The 15,261-nt window shown below is 57.0% G+C and overlaps 1 protein-coding gene across 1 annotated transcript in view; it reads left to right on the forward strand.

Annotated features, from left to right (window-relative positions):
* Window positions 1-7,880: 7,880 nt before the first annotated feature.
* Window positions 7,881-15,261, forward strand: part of ARHGAP23 (Rho GTPase activating protein 23) — a 75,271-nt gene continuing 67,890 nt past the window's right edge. The window contains exon 1 of the mRNA XM_059670794.1: window positions 7,881-7,904. Coding sequence (XP_059526777.1) covers window positions 7,896-7,904 — 9 coding nt within the window. The 5' untranslated portion in view covers window positions 7,881-7,895. The remainder of the gene's footprint in view (window positions 7,905-15,261) is intronic.

Below are 15,261 nucleotides of genomic sequence, written 5' to 3' on the forward strand. Positions count from 1 at the left end.
CCCTCCAGCCTCTCCCAGTGTGAGCAGCTTGTGCCTAATGATTCCAGTGCCTGTTGGTGCCACGTGGGTTCTGAAGACCAACAGGTTCACCTGGTGCTCAAAAGCACACGAGTTGGTTCTAGTTCTGAAGAGGCACTAGCGGGGTTGTCGTTCTCTAATGAAGCCCCTTCCCAAGAGGTTTCCAAGAGGACTTTCCACGGCAATGTTATCTCACTTCAGCTGTGATCTCATCACGCATCACCTTAAGGGCCACATCCTAGTTTAGGCAGCCCCTTTTTCTCCTGAACGATGCAACAACTGCCCAACTGGTCTTCATGTTTCCCCTCGCTAGTCCTTCCTAAAGGCCTTCTAAAAATAAAGATGTACTTAGGTCACTTCCTTAGTTTAAAATCATCAATGAGTCCAGCCATGGCTCAGTGGTTAAGCGTTGACCTATGAACCAGGAGGTCATGGTTCGATTCCTAGTCAGGGAGCATGCCTGAGTTGCAGGCTCGATCCCCAGTGTGGGGCATGCCTAAGGCAGCTGATCAATGATTCTCTCTCATCATTGATGTTTCTATCTCTTCCTCTCCTATCTGAAATCAATAAAAATATATTTAAAACAAATAAAATCGTCAATGACTGTCAACCTAGAGAAGAAAACCTTGACTCCTCAACTTGACGTTCAAGGCTGTTTCTCCTCTCCTGCCACACAAGCTGCACTCTGGTCACAATGTGTGGCTCGAAGTTCTCAGATCATGGCATCCCCTTCCTTCATGCCATCCCCTCTGCCTGGAGCACCTGTACCTGTCACTCTCTTTACCTGCAAATATTCTCATTCTTCAAGGTTCTGCTCCAAGGCCTCTGCAATTTTCACCGGTCACTCCCAGCCCAACAGATGCTCTTTCCTCTGGTTAAGATATTTGTTCATGCCCAGCTGGCATGGCTCAGTGGTTGAGCGTCTATGAACCAGGAGGTCACAGTTCAATTCCGGGTCAGGACACATGCCCGGGTTGCAGGCTCAATTGCCAGTGTGGGGCATGCAGGAGGCAGCCAATCAATGATGTTTCTATCTCTCCCTCTCCCTTTTTGAAATCAATAAAAATATATATCTAAAAAATTTATATATATATTTCATATGACTTCCTGCTCACTCCACTATGAGGAATAGAGCCCATGTCCTGTTCAGCTCTCTCCCTGCCCGCAGGCCTGGCGTAGTTGAATAGATGTGCCAAGGTGGTTGAAGAAATGTGAGATCAGCCCCCTCCAGGAAGTACTGCTTGTCTTCCTTGGTCTCTAGTCAGCCAGCCTTGAACCTGGATTTCCACCTTTCACACAGGACAACTTGATTGCATGGGGGGAGGGGTGGCCACTAAGTGTCAGTCTTCAGAATTTTTCCAAGGGATTGAAGTTTTGGTGGTTGGAGTAAGAGGGTGAACCGTGTGATACAGCTGTAAACTCAAAATATTTCAAACCTGGGATGTGGACTGTGGACCATTTCTTCTTGGGGCCAATGGCATCAGGGAGAACCACAGAGCTGCTGCTGCCCTCTGGGTGGAAGGTGCTGCTGGTGTGGGGTCAGCAGGCTTCGTCCACTGACCAGAGGTTGCACTGGAAACCCGCTCTCCTTCACATCCTGGGCTTCTCCTCTCATTCCTTGGGGTATCAAAGAGGGACGGGGGAAGCCTTTGTTCTTGGCTTTGTTTCTGGGCCTTTACTCTGCAGGTCGAGGGGTGGTGGGTCAGGCGGAGAGTAGGAGAGGCTAGCTGGACTTATCCTGGGAGAGAGAAAACAAGCGTGAGAAGGGAATGACTGAGCTTGGGATGGGTTTGGAAGGTTTGGAATGAACAGGAGAATCTGGCACCGCTATCTTATATGAGGGACTGATAGAGTTAAGATTTCAGGCATCTCCTGGCGCCCCTTCCCTGCAGCTGCCACCCTCCCCATGCCCTGATGTTGGTGAAGAAAACTGCAACAGAGATACAGAGATAGACACCCCTTTCTTCTGGAGATGAGCACATGTCTTTGAATGGGACACCATATGTAGAAGTGACTGCAGGCCCAGCTTTAGACATGTCAAACACTTACCACAGCTGGAGAGTGAGCTCTGGGTCTTTTTTTTTTTTTTAATGCTTTTATTGATTTTTAGAGTGAGAAGAAGGGGAGGGAAAAGGGAGAGAGAGAGAGAAAAGTCAATGAGCCCCTAGCTGGTTTTGCTCAGTGGTAGAGCGTCGGCCTGTGGACTGAAGGGTCTCGGGTTAGATTCCAGTCAAGGGCACAGGCCCAGGTGGCAGGCTTGATCCCCAGTAGGAGGCATGCAGGAGGCAGCCAATCAATGATTCTCATCATTGATATTTCTATCTCTCTCTCCCTCTCCTTTCCTCTCTGAAATCTGTGGCGAGCCGGCACAGCCATGGCACACTCAGCCCCACGCTGGGCGCCTTATGTGTCGCGCCGGCCCAGCCAGGTTCGGTGACCCTGAGAGGGGGCGGTGAAGGATGGAGAAAAGACAGACAAGAGAAGAAAGCTGGGTCTGGGTGGGACGCTGTCCTCTCTGATGGAGAGACAGTGACAGCGCCACAGACTACAAGCCGTGTCTTTGTTTTATAGCCAGATTCCACGAGGCAAAGTAAGGGCGTGGTCAAGCTGTTTACAACATTCTCGTGGTTTTTGAATCTACTCAACTACATGCACCTGAACTCTATCAAGCCCACATCTCTCAGGCACGTGGGGCCACGTGTTCGGACCATAGGTTCAAGCTTACAACCATAGCTGTTGGCTATCATTGTGCTGGGAGGGCTCTGCCCTCCAAGCTGGGACTTGCACGTGGCCATGAGAGAACTGTGCCCTCTTATTAGTCTGAGGCTTGAACCTGTCCAAACACTGTAGCCGCTCTCCACAGAAATCAATAAAAATATATTTAAAAAAGATAAGGCAATGAAAGAGACACATCAATTGGCTGTCTCCTGCACGCCCTCTACTGGTGATTGAGCACACAGGCATGTGCCCTGACCAGGAATTGAACCAGCGACCTCAACTACTGAGCCACACTGGCTGGGCTGGACTCTGGGTCTTGTTCATCATCTGCTCTGCCCCCTACCCCACAACCCAGCCCTGGGCCAGCACACATCGTATCCACGTTTGCTGGATACGATGGAGTAGGTCAAAGACAGGAGGGAAGGTGGCAGTGGGAGGGTCCTGTGAGTGTGGAATAGGAATTCTCATGGGAGGCAATACTGGGGAGGGGAGGACCCAGAATGCCACGTGGAGTCTGGGGGAGAGGCAGCAGGGTGGGGTGCAGTGGTCTCAGCCAGGACAGCGATTTTGTGGGCCTGATTGTCACTTGCACCATCTTTTCAAACCTCACAGTCTCCCCTAGACTAAGATACCTTCCTAGAATCTCAAGGAATGGGGTGGGGGAGGAGGTGGTAAAGAGGGTGGACACAACTTCTCAGGTGCATCTGATGGGTCCTTTGCCTCCTGCCCACCCCAACCTACTGCTAACACTCCCAGGGAAGGACCTCGCCCAGTATTTGCAGACCCAGGTTTGAGTGCTCCACCCCTTGCAAGTCATGTGATCTTGGGCACTCTATTAATGCTTTCTCAGTCTGTTTCCTCTTGAAAAGAGGGAGAGCATTTTTATTTACCTCCTGTGTAAGCAAAGGAGATAATGCATGTGAAATGCCTGGCACTTCCTCAGCACAATAGATAGCCACAGGCTCTACTTATTACCATCATTAGCAGCATTTTGAGAAGAACTGGAAGTTTTTTGCCTTCCCAAAGGCAGAGGGAAAATGAAAAGACTTCAAGCCTTTTCAGTCTGCAGAGAGGGGTGGGCGGGAGGGAAGTGGGAGGAGGAAGGAGAGGTTGCCGGGAGCCGGGCTGAGGGGTGGTGGTGGGAGCCAGTGGGGCTGCATGAATTGTTGGGCTTTTCCTGCCACCTAGTGGTCTCCTCTGGGATAGGCCACCCAGCTGTCCCCGGGTCTGGAGGTGATGAGGTGAGGCTGGGCTTAAATATTCCTGAACACAGTATCTCCATCCTCTTCTGCTGACCCCCTTCAAGGCCCTGGCCCTTTGGAGACGCTGGCCTGTGACACCCCCTCCACATGGCCCTGGTGTGTGGGACACGTCCCTTCCCCTGGTGGAGGGCAGGGGGAAGCCTTTGTTCTCTTGGCTCCCAGGCAGAGTGGGGATCGGAGGCAGACACCCTCTCAGGTCTACCCTCACCCGCACAGGCTTGATGGCTGCTAATGGTATCCGTGCCCGGGGGGATGCCAGGGCCTCCTGGCACTGGGGCTCCAGACCTGTCTCAGTGTCTGGCTTGGGTTGTAGGTAATTCTATAAACATGTACTGTTCTGTGCAGGACCTGGGTTAGGGTTGTCCTGAGCCTTCCCCTCCCACCTTCTGCAGAGGATTTTTGGCTTTCATCTCCAGGATGAGAGGAAGGAGGGACAGAGAGCTGCAACCCCAGGTCTGCTGCTGACGGGCCCAGCTGGGGCCTCTGAGGCTGGGGCCTCGGTGTCTGGGTCTCTCATCATCGCCCTCCCCCAAGGGGGGGAGGCTGCCTGGAATGATGTCCTAGTTGCATCATGTCCTACTCCAGCTGTGACTTTGGGGGGGGGGGCCGTCTGGCCCTGGGGGAGGGGCTTCAGGAGTAGGCCAGGAGCCACATGAAGGAGCTGCATATTGGGCTGGGAATTCAGGGTCAGGCGTCACAGGCCCCTCGTGTCTGCCCTGTGCCCACTGCCCTCCCCACCCTGGACACCCACTCTTCCTCTATGCCTTCAGCCTCAGCTGCAGCAGCCAGGATTGCATCATCCTTGGCTTTGTTTGCAGAGCAGCAGGTGGAGGAGTGGGGCCTGCTGCCCGCCACCCTCCTTCCCTCTCATCCCCTTCCACTCCCTCCTGGGTAATCCTCCTCCTTCCTCCCTTCTCAGGCCCATGGCACCCCAGGAACCAGCTGCCTTACCCTGAGGCTGTCAGCTCCCTTTCCACCTTCTCCTGCTCCTCAGGGAGCCCCAGAGGCTACAGGCTGCAGAGGCAAAGGGAAGGAGGCTGCGGGCTGGGATCAGCACAGGCTAGAAGCCGCCTGTCCTCATCTCCGTTCCCCACTCAGTTGAGGGCAGGTGCTTCTGCCACAAGGAACACCTGGTTGTAGGCAGGGTATGGCCTCCAGAATTTGGGGACAAGGTCAGAAGTTATCACCTGCTAAACTGAAGCTAATAATAATCAGCATAAGATGAAGCAATTCCGCTTTTTGTGCAAAATACTTCTATTGAGTACTTATGTGCTTGGCCAGAGGACCAATCTCTCATCAGCCCCGTGAGGCGGTGCTATGATCATTCCTGGTTTATGGGTGAGGAAGCTGGACTCATCTGCTCTGCTACTGGACGGCAGACCTGGGGCTGGAATCTTGGCTTGTCTCCCTCCAGCGTGACCTCAAGTCCTCAAAGAGACGGTTGGAAAACAATGCTGACCAGACTTGGACATTTTTTTTTACCCCCTAAAAAGGAGGTTTTTGCCTAAAGATACTCATCAAGAGACAAGACTGTCCTCTTTTAATTTTATGAAGGAAATGAAATAAGATACATATCAAATGGCCTGGGCTGAGCCCTGCCTCCACCCCCACTCCCCACGGCTGCCCCTCTGAGGTAAGGCTGTTGCTGAAGGTTCCAGCCCAGGTGGGGTGTAGAAAAAGAAAACAAAGAGCAGGAGCTTTTGGGGGGATCCAGGCAGCCAGGGAAGACCAGGGGGTGGCACATGCAGACCCTGCAGGCTGGGGCAGAGAGGGAGGGCAGTACAGTACGTCTCTTCCTTTCACAGGGACTCTGCTTGTGATGTCCCTGCAGTGCTGACAAGCCAGCTTTGGGTTTAGCAGTCTAGCCACCATGACTCTATGTGGCAGGAGTCTAGTCCTCATGGGGAGCTCAGCATCTCTGGGGACAGACCATTCTCAGCCTTTCAAAGCTCAGCTCCAGACCTCAGGCCTGGCCAAGCAGCAGCTGTTTCAGAACCCAGCATGGGCGGTGGCTGCCACCCAGGCCACCTCCTCCTCATTTTCCTTTCCCAGTGGCTGCTCAGCTCTGCAAGAAACCAGAGGGAAGCCAATGGGAAGAACAGAGCCTGCCTTCCACCACCACTGTGGTCCGAAGGACGGGCTTGCTGGCTGACACTCTTCTCTGTCTCCCGTCTGTTTAGCCCAGGACTGACTCCGTCTGAAGGGACAAAGGGCCCCATTGACCCTATAGCCTTATGACCCCACCCAAGTCTGTCCCTCCCCTCCCCAGGCAGCCAGCAGGGCACTCACTTGGGTAACAGACGGGGGCCACGAGGCCGCCGAGAGGGCATGGCAGGGAAGCCAAGAGAAGCTGTAGCTTGCTGGGCTGGGAAGACGCGGAGTGCACGGGCAGTGTCCACCAGATCCCTGACAGGAGGGGTGGCCAGGGGTGCAGGGCTGCCAGGTCTCCTGGCTGCAGTCCCAGGAGCAAAGCAGCAAATATCCCAAAGAGCCAAAGCATGGGAGGGTAAGGGGAGCCCCATCTCAGCCCCCAACTGGGCTGCCCGGGAGCTCAGGGCCTCCCAGCCTGCATTCCTGCCTCCCTGCCCCCAGCACGCCCCCCACACCCAGCCTATAAAGCCCCCTTTGTCCTGGCCCACTGAGGATCTTAGCTCCCATCTCAGCTTCCTGCCCCCTGCCCCCTCATCCTCTGGTGCCTAACGGAGGCCAGGGCACAGCGAGAAGTGGTGAAACCCCCTTCGTGCCAGCCTGGGCACCAGCCTAGAGGGGTTGGGCAGTCAGCCCCTGAACACTGATGCCCACACCCCCACCGCCTGCCTCAGGGCAGGTTGATTCCCACCCCTGTCCACTCAGGACTCCACCCTACTGCCCTGGGCAGCATGCCCGCCTCTCACATGCCTGCTCATGTGATGCCCCCTCGGTTGGGCCCTGCCCTGTCAGGGGCAGGACAGAGAGCAGTGGGCAGTAGTGGGCAGTCAGGAGCCAGGCCTGATGGAGGTGGGGGCCGGGAGGAGGAGGCAGTCTTTTGCCACCTCCCTGCTCTTCACCAGAGTGTGTGGCTTCACAGCCCACACGGTTCTCAGATGGTATCTGGGCTTCAGATGACCCTTCTCTGGTGGTGGACAAACAGTTCAGCCGTCCTGTTGGCACATGCCATGCGCATGGTGGGCGGCAGGAATCTCGGTGCTGTTCCCCACACACAGCCCAAGGCCTCAGAACACATTTGAATAGAGGCTGGACCTTGGCCACAGGGGTGGCCCTTCCCCACTGGGTCCTGTCCTTACAGGGTCCCAGAGTCCGCTCCCCACTCACCCTGGTGGGGGCCATGCGGTGTCTCCCTGAGTGCCAGGCTCAGTGGGTGTCTCTGGCCTGCGCCCAGGCCACCCCTGAGGTGGGGCATCAGCCTGGGAGACGGTGTGCTGGGCCGCGGCCGCGGGGTCCGCTCTGTCATGAAGCTGCTGTGTGACCTGGGCAAGCCCCTCTGCGGCCCCTGAGCCATGAGGGCTGGGGGCCATCTGACTCTGATCAACCTCAGGGATGAGGAGCGGGGCTTCCCTGGGAAGGTGTCTCCTCTGGAATGACAGTGCCCCCAGGACAGGCAGAGCAGGGGGTGCTGGCAGGGATGAGCCCTTGAATGTGGAGGAGTGTGTGTGCATTGTGTACGCGTGTGATTGAGGGTGCACGCGCGCGCGCGGGTGCGAGCGCGGGGCCTCCGCCGCGCGCGGGGAGGACCGGGGAGGGAAGGGGGCGGAGCCTGCGGGGCGGGGCGGGGGTCTGGGCGCTGACACCCGGGCTGCTGGGGCTCGGAGGTGCTGCACGGCCCTGGCGCATGGAGGGGCCGCCGCCCCCAGCGCCCCCCGGGGCTGGCGCTGCGAAAACGGCGTAGCTGGCCGCAGCATGGAGCAGGTGAGTGGGCGCGGGGCGGGAGGCAGGGGTTGGGGCACCGAAGGACAAGGTGAGCGCCCGAGGGAGGGATCGCAGCCACCGCGGGAGGGGTGGGGTCCCCGGGCGGGCGGGGCCGAGGCTCTGGGGGAGGAATGGGGCTGGTTTGGTGTGCACACACTCACACACACACACACACACGCACACACACACACACACGCACACACGCGCGCGCATACGAAGTGCCCCCCACCGCCGACACACAGAGAGGTGTGCAGGAGGGAGCGCACCCCGCCTCTCCTCACCCCGCTGCCGAAGGAAGCCCCGTCCCCACTCCGTAGGGTCCCAGCGCTGCGTGGATCCTAGGCCTGAGGGGGCTGCAGGCTCTGCAGAATGAAGGAGTGACAGGAGGTGGGTGGCTCTCCCAGGCACACACTACCACCCGGTGGGACCCCAAGATACAGCTGTCTCCTCTGCCCCCTGCACATCAGGGCTTCTCTCAGCCGGGCTCCCCCCTCCTCCCCCAGTTACAGTAGCAGCTGCTGGCCCCTTCTTGGCAAGAAAAGATGGGCCGGGGTGGGCTGGGCAGCTTCTCTCTATGCCCCCCGCCCAAATACAGACCTGCACCCCAGCCAGGCTGGGGTCGCTGTCCTTTTCACACAGGCTCCATCAGAATGGGGCAGGTCAGAGCTCCTGGTCCTCTCCACGGAGCTCAGCCAACCCTGGGTGAGCGGGCCAGTTTCCTTAAGAGGGGAGGGCTCTGTCCTCACCTGCTGCTCCGAGGGGCTGAGCGAGGGCTGCTGGGGGCTCCATCGCTTCCTTCCTAACCCGACTTGGTGCGCAAGGTCTGGGCTGGGGCCTGGAGTGGCGCTGTTTTCTGTTCCTGGGAGTGACTGCCTGTGAGAGCTGGGCTTGTGCACACTCCCAGGCCCCTTGGGGGCTGCTCTGCCTATAGCAGTGGCCTGGGGCCCTGGGCTCTGAGACACCCCCCCTTCAGACTGAGCTGGCCCCCTGACTGTGGCAGAGAGAGGGGTTCACGGGCTGTCTGTGATGGTGGTGAGAAGGGGCATGAGGAGGGCTGGAGGGAGAGGGGAAGGGAGAGGTGGAGGCTGGGGGCAGGCTGGTCCTAAGCTGTGCGTTGGAGAGGGACACTGGGAGGGAGGATGGAGTGGTCTGGGCATCTGCTCTGGGTTCCCAGTGACGTGTGGGGTGGGATTGTGGGCTGGGCTGGTCTCCAGGCCTGTTTGGCATCTTGGTTGTTAATTTAAATGGCCAGTGGCAGCTCCCGGGGGCGCCAGGCCTGGCAGGGGGAAGGGGACTCAATTCACCATTATCTGCCGTTGTTATTACTGACTCCATCCTCAACTCCACTCTGAGCGCAGGACAGTATTGGAGGGGAGGGAACGACTAAATGCCACTGAAATCCCAATTGAAAAGAGTTAATTTAACAGAATGTGAAATCCGCCTCAATAACAAAAGGGGGGCTAGGGCCACCACGGCTTCCTGCCTCCGTCACCCTAAACGCATCTCACTGGGGGCGCAGCCTGGCCTGCGTTGCTCCTCAAAGCCGCCCCGGTCATCTCCCTCAACCTTCTGTACTTCCTCTGGGGGGCCGGCGGCTCCCCCTTTCCCAGAGCACAGAGCCTGTCTCCCCTGTTCTCTGGCATCGCGGGAGGGAGGAGAGAGCGGGACAGAGGGGCGGGACACTGGGCTCCTGCTCTGGTCCCGTCACAGGGCCGCTGGGAGGCCTGGGCTTCTGCCCTCTGGGGGCTGCTGTGAAACCCCTGCCAGCTGTGCTGAGGGGCGGCTTTCCGGGTCCTTTCTGTGTCCGAGGGCACCTCTGCGGAGGAGCACTGCGGCCAGCCTGTCCCTCCACCCGATGGGGAATCTGATGATCAGCACAGAGGAGGTGCCCAGGCTGATGTCGGCACCTTAAGGCAGCCCCAGCCCTGCCAGCCCCAAGGGCACTGCCAGCTCTCTGGATGTGCGGAAGCAGGGAGTGTGTGGGGTGCTTCTGAAATCAGAGCTGCTTTCTCGGCACCGGGGAAGCTCCTATTTTAAGTTTCCCATGTGCTGAGCCTTCTCGTAAAGCAAAGAATCCTTTTATAGTGCAAGCGCCACCCTGATGTGCCTGTTTGGTATGTGTGGGTTTTGGCATGTAGGGCTTCCTTAAAGGGGAGCATGCCTGGAATCTCTCACAGGGGCTGGAATTGCCCTGGGGTGTGTGGGGGGTGGGGGTGGGCTTGCCCCCCTGTGGTCAGTGCCCGGCCTCTCTGTGTTCTCCATCTAACGCCCCTCGCTCCCACCCAGGGCTGGCTGGGGGCCAGACAGAGGCGAGGGGAGCAGCTGCCGGGGATTTCCAGAGTGTCCAGGGGGAGGTGGGAGCCACCCTTCCCCGCTTCCTTTCACCCCTCCCCTCTGTTCCTGTCCCTTCTCCTTCTCTTCCCTTCCTCTACACTTCCCCCCTCTCCCCTCCCCCTCCTTTCTCCGCCACCCCCACCATGGAGGAGCGTGAGCAGGCCTGTCCTGCGTGCAGGGGCCAGGTGGGGCTAGGCAGGGTCTGGGGCAGGGGTGGGCAAACTTTCTGACTCGAGGGCCACAATGGGTTCTTAAACTGGACCGGAGGGCCGGAACAAAAGCATGGATGGAGTGTTTGTGTGAACTAATATAAATTCAAAGTAAACATCATTACATAAAAGGGTACGGTCTTTTTTTTCAATAGTTTTATTCATTTCAAACGGGCCGGATCCGGCCCGCGGGGCCGTAGTTTGCCCCCACGGCTGGTCTGGGGCCTGTGTAGAAAGCAGGGTTGTAGGGCATTTGCTGGGAGAATGAAAAAGCCCTCACACGGAACCATGGAATTTAGCATCTTGGAGCTGGAAGGGAGCGCCTGGCCCTGCTGTGTGGGGGTCATGCTTTGTCGAAGGAGGAAGGGCTGAACATTAGACGTCAGCAAGTTACTTCTCTGCCGGGGTCCAGCCCTGGGGGTCCAAGGGCTCCCAAAGGTGTGGACGGAGTCGGCGAAGAGTGTTTTACACGGAGACAGCGTTCAGAACTCTCTAGCTCTCTTTGGTCTCCGTGGATCTTTCTCTGGCTCCCCACACTTCTCCCCGCCTTTAGGTAGCGGGCAAACAATACCACCTGACGGTGTTGTCACGAGCAGTTACTGAACTCAGGTTTGTAAAGAGCTTGGTGCACAGCAGGTACTCAACACATTTCAATTCCTTCCCCGCCATCTTGGTGTTTTCAAGCTCCTGCGAGGTGATGTCCCGGTCCTTATTCGTCATCTGTTGGGTTACCCTCGCACACACCGTCGCACACATTCCAGGCCACCGGCTCTTCCGTGGCCAGGTGGCTGCAGGGCTGAGACCCCAGGCCACAGCCACGTCTCCCCGACCCATGACTCAGGTTCCCCGACGTGGTTTCCCTGCGGGGCTGCCAGTGGACAATAGCAGGGCTGGGGCACCTGTCATCCACCCTCCGCCCTGACATGGGGCTTCTCTTACCCAGATTCCTCAGGGACCTGGAAGCACGGGCGAGGGTGGGGACTGGCCACACCCTGTGCCATTACAGATGCTCAATGAGGTTCACTCTATGGGATGCCTGGCGCTTCTGCCAGAGCCTGGGCCCACCCCTCCCCAGCTCTCAGTCTTCAGGCCTCCTTCCTCTGCCTCTTGCCAGTTGAGAGCCTTCATGGTCTCGGGCAAACACTGCCTCCCACACCCCTCCCTTCCCCTCTCAGGATGGAGGCTCCCCCTTGTTTTGCACAAGGCGCTGCTCACACCACCCTCACACCATCATCCCAGCCATCCTTTTCTGTGTCTGTTGCCCTTTCCTGGAATAAGAGTTCCTTGCAGCCAAAACTGGTTTGGCTCAGTGGATAGAGCGTCGGCCTGCGGACTCAGGGGTCCCGGATTCGATTCCGGTCAAGGGCATGTGCCTGGGTTGCAGGCGCATCCCCAGTGGGAGGTGTGCAGGAGGCAGCTGATTGGTGTTTCTAACTCTCTATCACTCTCCCTTCCTCTCTGTAAAAAATCAATAAAATATATATTTTTTTAAAAAAAGAGTTCCTTGCAGGGAGGCACATCCACTGGTTCATTGAGCTGTGCCCACCACCCCACACAGCCATTTGCATATAGTCAATGCTTGATAAATGCCTTTGTTGTTGTTGTTAATCCTCACCTGAGGATATTTTCCCATTTGTTTTTAGAGAGAGTGGAAGGGAGAGGGAGAGACAGAGAGAAACATCGATGTGAGAGAGACACATTGATTGGTTGCTCCTACATGTACCCCGACCAGGGCTAGGGAACCTGCAACCGAGGTGCGTGCCCTTGACCAGAATCGAACCTGGGACCGTTCAGTCCATGGGCCGACACTCTATCCACTGAGCCAAACCGGCTATGGCAAATTTTTTTTTTTTACTTGAATGAATTGAGCCCCCACCTGCTTTGGAGATGAAAATTTAGGTGAGGCTGGGTTGCTTTTGGGGGACAAGCAGAGACTCTGGTGGCTGAAAGCCAGAGACCCAAGAAGAGGTGAGGTCTAGAGGCTTCAGCATTCCCCTTTAGACCTGCCCTCTTGCCCTCCTCCACCAGGGGGAGCTCTTTTACCTCCAGTGGGAGGGCCAAAGGCTGTGGCCAGGTTTACGGCCACCTGTCCTATAACCCGCCTTCCCCCATTGTTTTTCCTTTTCGGCTCAGAGCTTGCTTTGAATACATATCAAATGGGAGGCAGGTGGAAACGGCCTTAATCTTACAGAGGGCGATCTGAGGCTCCGAGAATGTTCTTTTCCTCAAAGACTTACAGCTACCGGGCGGGCAGGATGGGGCCCTGCACCCACGTCTTGGGACTCTGCTCCCTGATGACACCACACAGCACCTTGCGAGCTCCTGGGCCAAGCCTGGTCCTGCCCGGGGTGGTCTGGTCTGGGGACTCCCTGACCTTCCCCGCTGCTTCCCTTCTAGCCCTACCTGGCCCTGGCAAGATGTGTTGGTTCTTTTTTTTTTTTTTTTTAATATATTTTATTGATTTTTTACAGAGAGGAAGGGAGAGAGATAGAGAGTTAGAAACATCAATGAGAGAGAAACATCGATCAGCTGCCTCCTGTACATCCCCCACTGGGGATGTGCCCGCAACCCAGGTACATGCCCTTGACTGGAATCGAACCTGGGACCCTTCAGTCCGCAAGCCGACGCTCTATCCACTGAGCCAAACCGGTTTCGGCGATGTGTTGGTTCTTTTCCCTCCATTCCATTCAGGCTCTCTCTCCCTCGGTGCCTGCTCAAGTCTCCCCTACCCAAATGGAGACCTGCCTCCCCCATGGCTCACCTGTGCCACCCCCTCCCACCCTCTCCTGCTAATTCTCTTAGCAGATACGATTTCATGACCTCACCCCTGATGCTCTTCCTCACAGCACGATCTGGCCTCTGCCCCCACCGCACCCCGAACGTGCCCTCTCTGCCCAGCACAGTGCCACTTCCTCCAGCCTTCCCGGGTTTCCTGGCTGCCTCTTCCTCTCTGACCTGCCACTACGGGTGGGTGCTCCCAGGCTCCTGTCCCACACCTGTCTCCCCTCCGCTTTGACTCTGGGGAATCTGAACCACACTCCTGGCCTCCCGATGACTCAATCCATGTCTCTGACGCAGGCCTCCCTTCAGGGAAATGGATGCAGGGCTTACGCTGCCGATCACCACGCCGCACAGCCTTAGGGTTAAGGCTGCGGACTCTGGAGCCCAAATGCCTGGGTTCAAATCCTGAGTGGCCTTGGGTAAGACATTCGAGCCCTCTGGGCCTCCGTTTCCTTATCCAGAAAGTGAGGGTTATAATATCTATTTCACAGCCCCTTTGTAGGGCTACATTTGAATAATACATACAGAAGAGTTGGCATAGGGCACGTCTCCTCTCCCTGAGAACTCTTGAAACAGAAACTTTGGAGTTGTTCTAGACTCTTCTATTTCCTTTCCCCAACACCCAGTTGGTCACCAAGTCCCAGGGCCTCTGATGTTTATTGCTCCATGCTCTGGAACAATGCCCCACCTCCTTGCAGCCCCCCCCCCCGCCCCCCCCAGCATCTTCTCCTGAATCCCTGCTCCAAGCCAGGCTAAAATCGAAGTGCCTGGGGCCCAGTCACTCCAGGGTCATATCCCCACCGGTGTTTCCTTCCTCATCCCTCCATGCTTCCTGTCCACACGCCCCCTGCTTGGCTCCAGCCACACCCACGCCCTAGTCGGTTCCCTCCTGCTTCCCCGCCTTTGTCCATGATAGTCCTTCTCCCGGGAGTGCTCCCCGCCATCCTGCTCCTGCCCACCACCATCCACGAAGCCCTTAAGGACTCAAGGCCACCTCCTCTGCTTCCCCAGCCTTGCCTTGCTCCTTTTCTGGGATCTCACACTAGAGCAGCCGGGGGCAAACTACGGCCCGCGGGCCGGATCCGGCCCGTTTGAAATGAATAAAACTAAAAAAAAAAAAAGACCGTACCCTTTTATGTAATGATGTTTACTTTGAATTTATATTAGTTCACACAAACACTCCATCCATGCTTTTGTTCCGGCCCTCCGGTCCAGTTTGAGAACCCATTGTGGCCCTCGAGTCAAAAAGTTTGCCCACCCCTGGGCTAGAGTCAGGATTGGTGAGACCCAGCCCCCTCAAGGGAAGGAGCTAGGCTTGTCTCTAGATCCCAAGGCGCCACCTCCACTCCCCCATTTCCTCGTGCGTTAGGGCTCCCACTAAACATTTGTGAATGAAGCAAGGTGCTTGGGTTGGGAGGGGAGTTTAGAAAGAGTATAAGGAAGATCCTTAGTGAAGGAACCCTCCACCCCATGTTGGGCTTTACTGCCTGAAACCCCAGAAAAAGAGCATGCCAGGAAGACAGTAGCTTTGGGGGTGGATGGTGGGATGCAGGGAGTGAGATGTGGGAGTCAGGGCCTGGGGAGCCAGGATGGAGAGGACGGATGGGAGGAAGAGGTACTAGAGAAGATGAATGGGGAGGGCTGGGACAGGATGGGGGTGCGGGTCAAGGTGCAGGAAGAGGTGGGAAGGGCAGCAGGGTGGGGGCAGAGCACACTTTCTGGGAAGTGGGGGAGGTGAGTGCCGTGCATTGTGGAGGGAGAAACTGCCTGCCGGCCAGTGTGAGCTCATTTCCTCTCACCGCCTCCTGCAGTGTCTGAGGGTATCAGGCTCTGGAAAAAGTGAGCCAGGGGCACCCCAGGGGCCACCACGCTCCTCCCCTCCCCCACAGCCTCAGTTCAGTCTGGATCTCAGGTGCCAGGGCTTCCCCCTTTACACGGACAACCCATTAGTTTAGAGAGGAACGGTCCCCTGAGCCAGGGTGGCAGCAAGCTTTGGGCCACTGGAGCTGCAGGGCGGAAAGAATCAGAGACAG

Source organism: Myotis daubentonii, chromosome 16 (genome assembly GCF_963259705.1).
Source record: "Myotis daubentonii chromosome 16, mMyoDau2.1, whole genome shotgun sequence".
Classification (NCBI taxonomy): Eukaryota; Metazoa; Chordata; class Mammalia; order Chiroptera; family Vespertilionidae; genus Myotis; species Myotis daubentonii.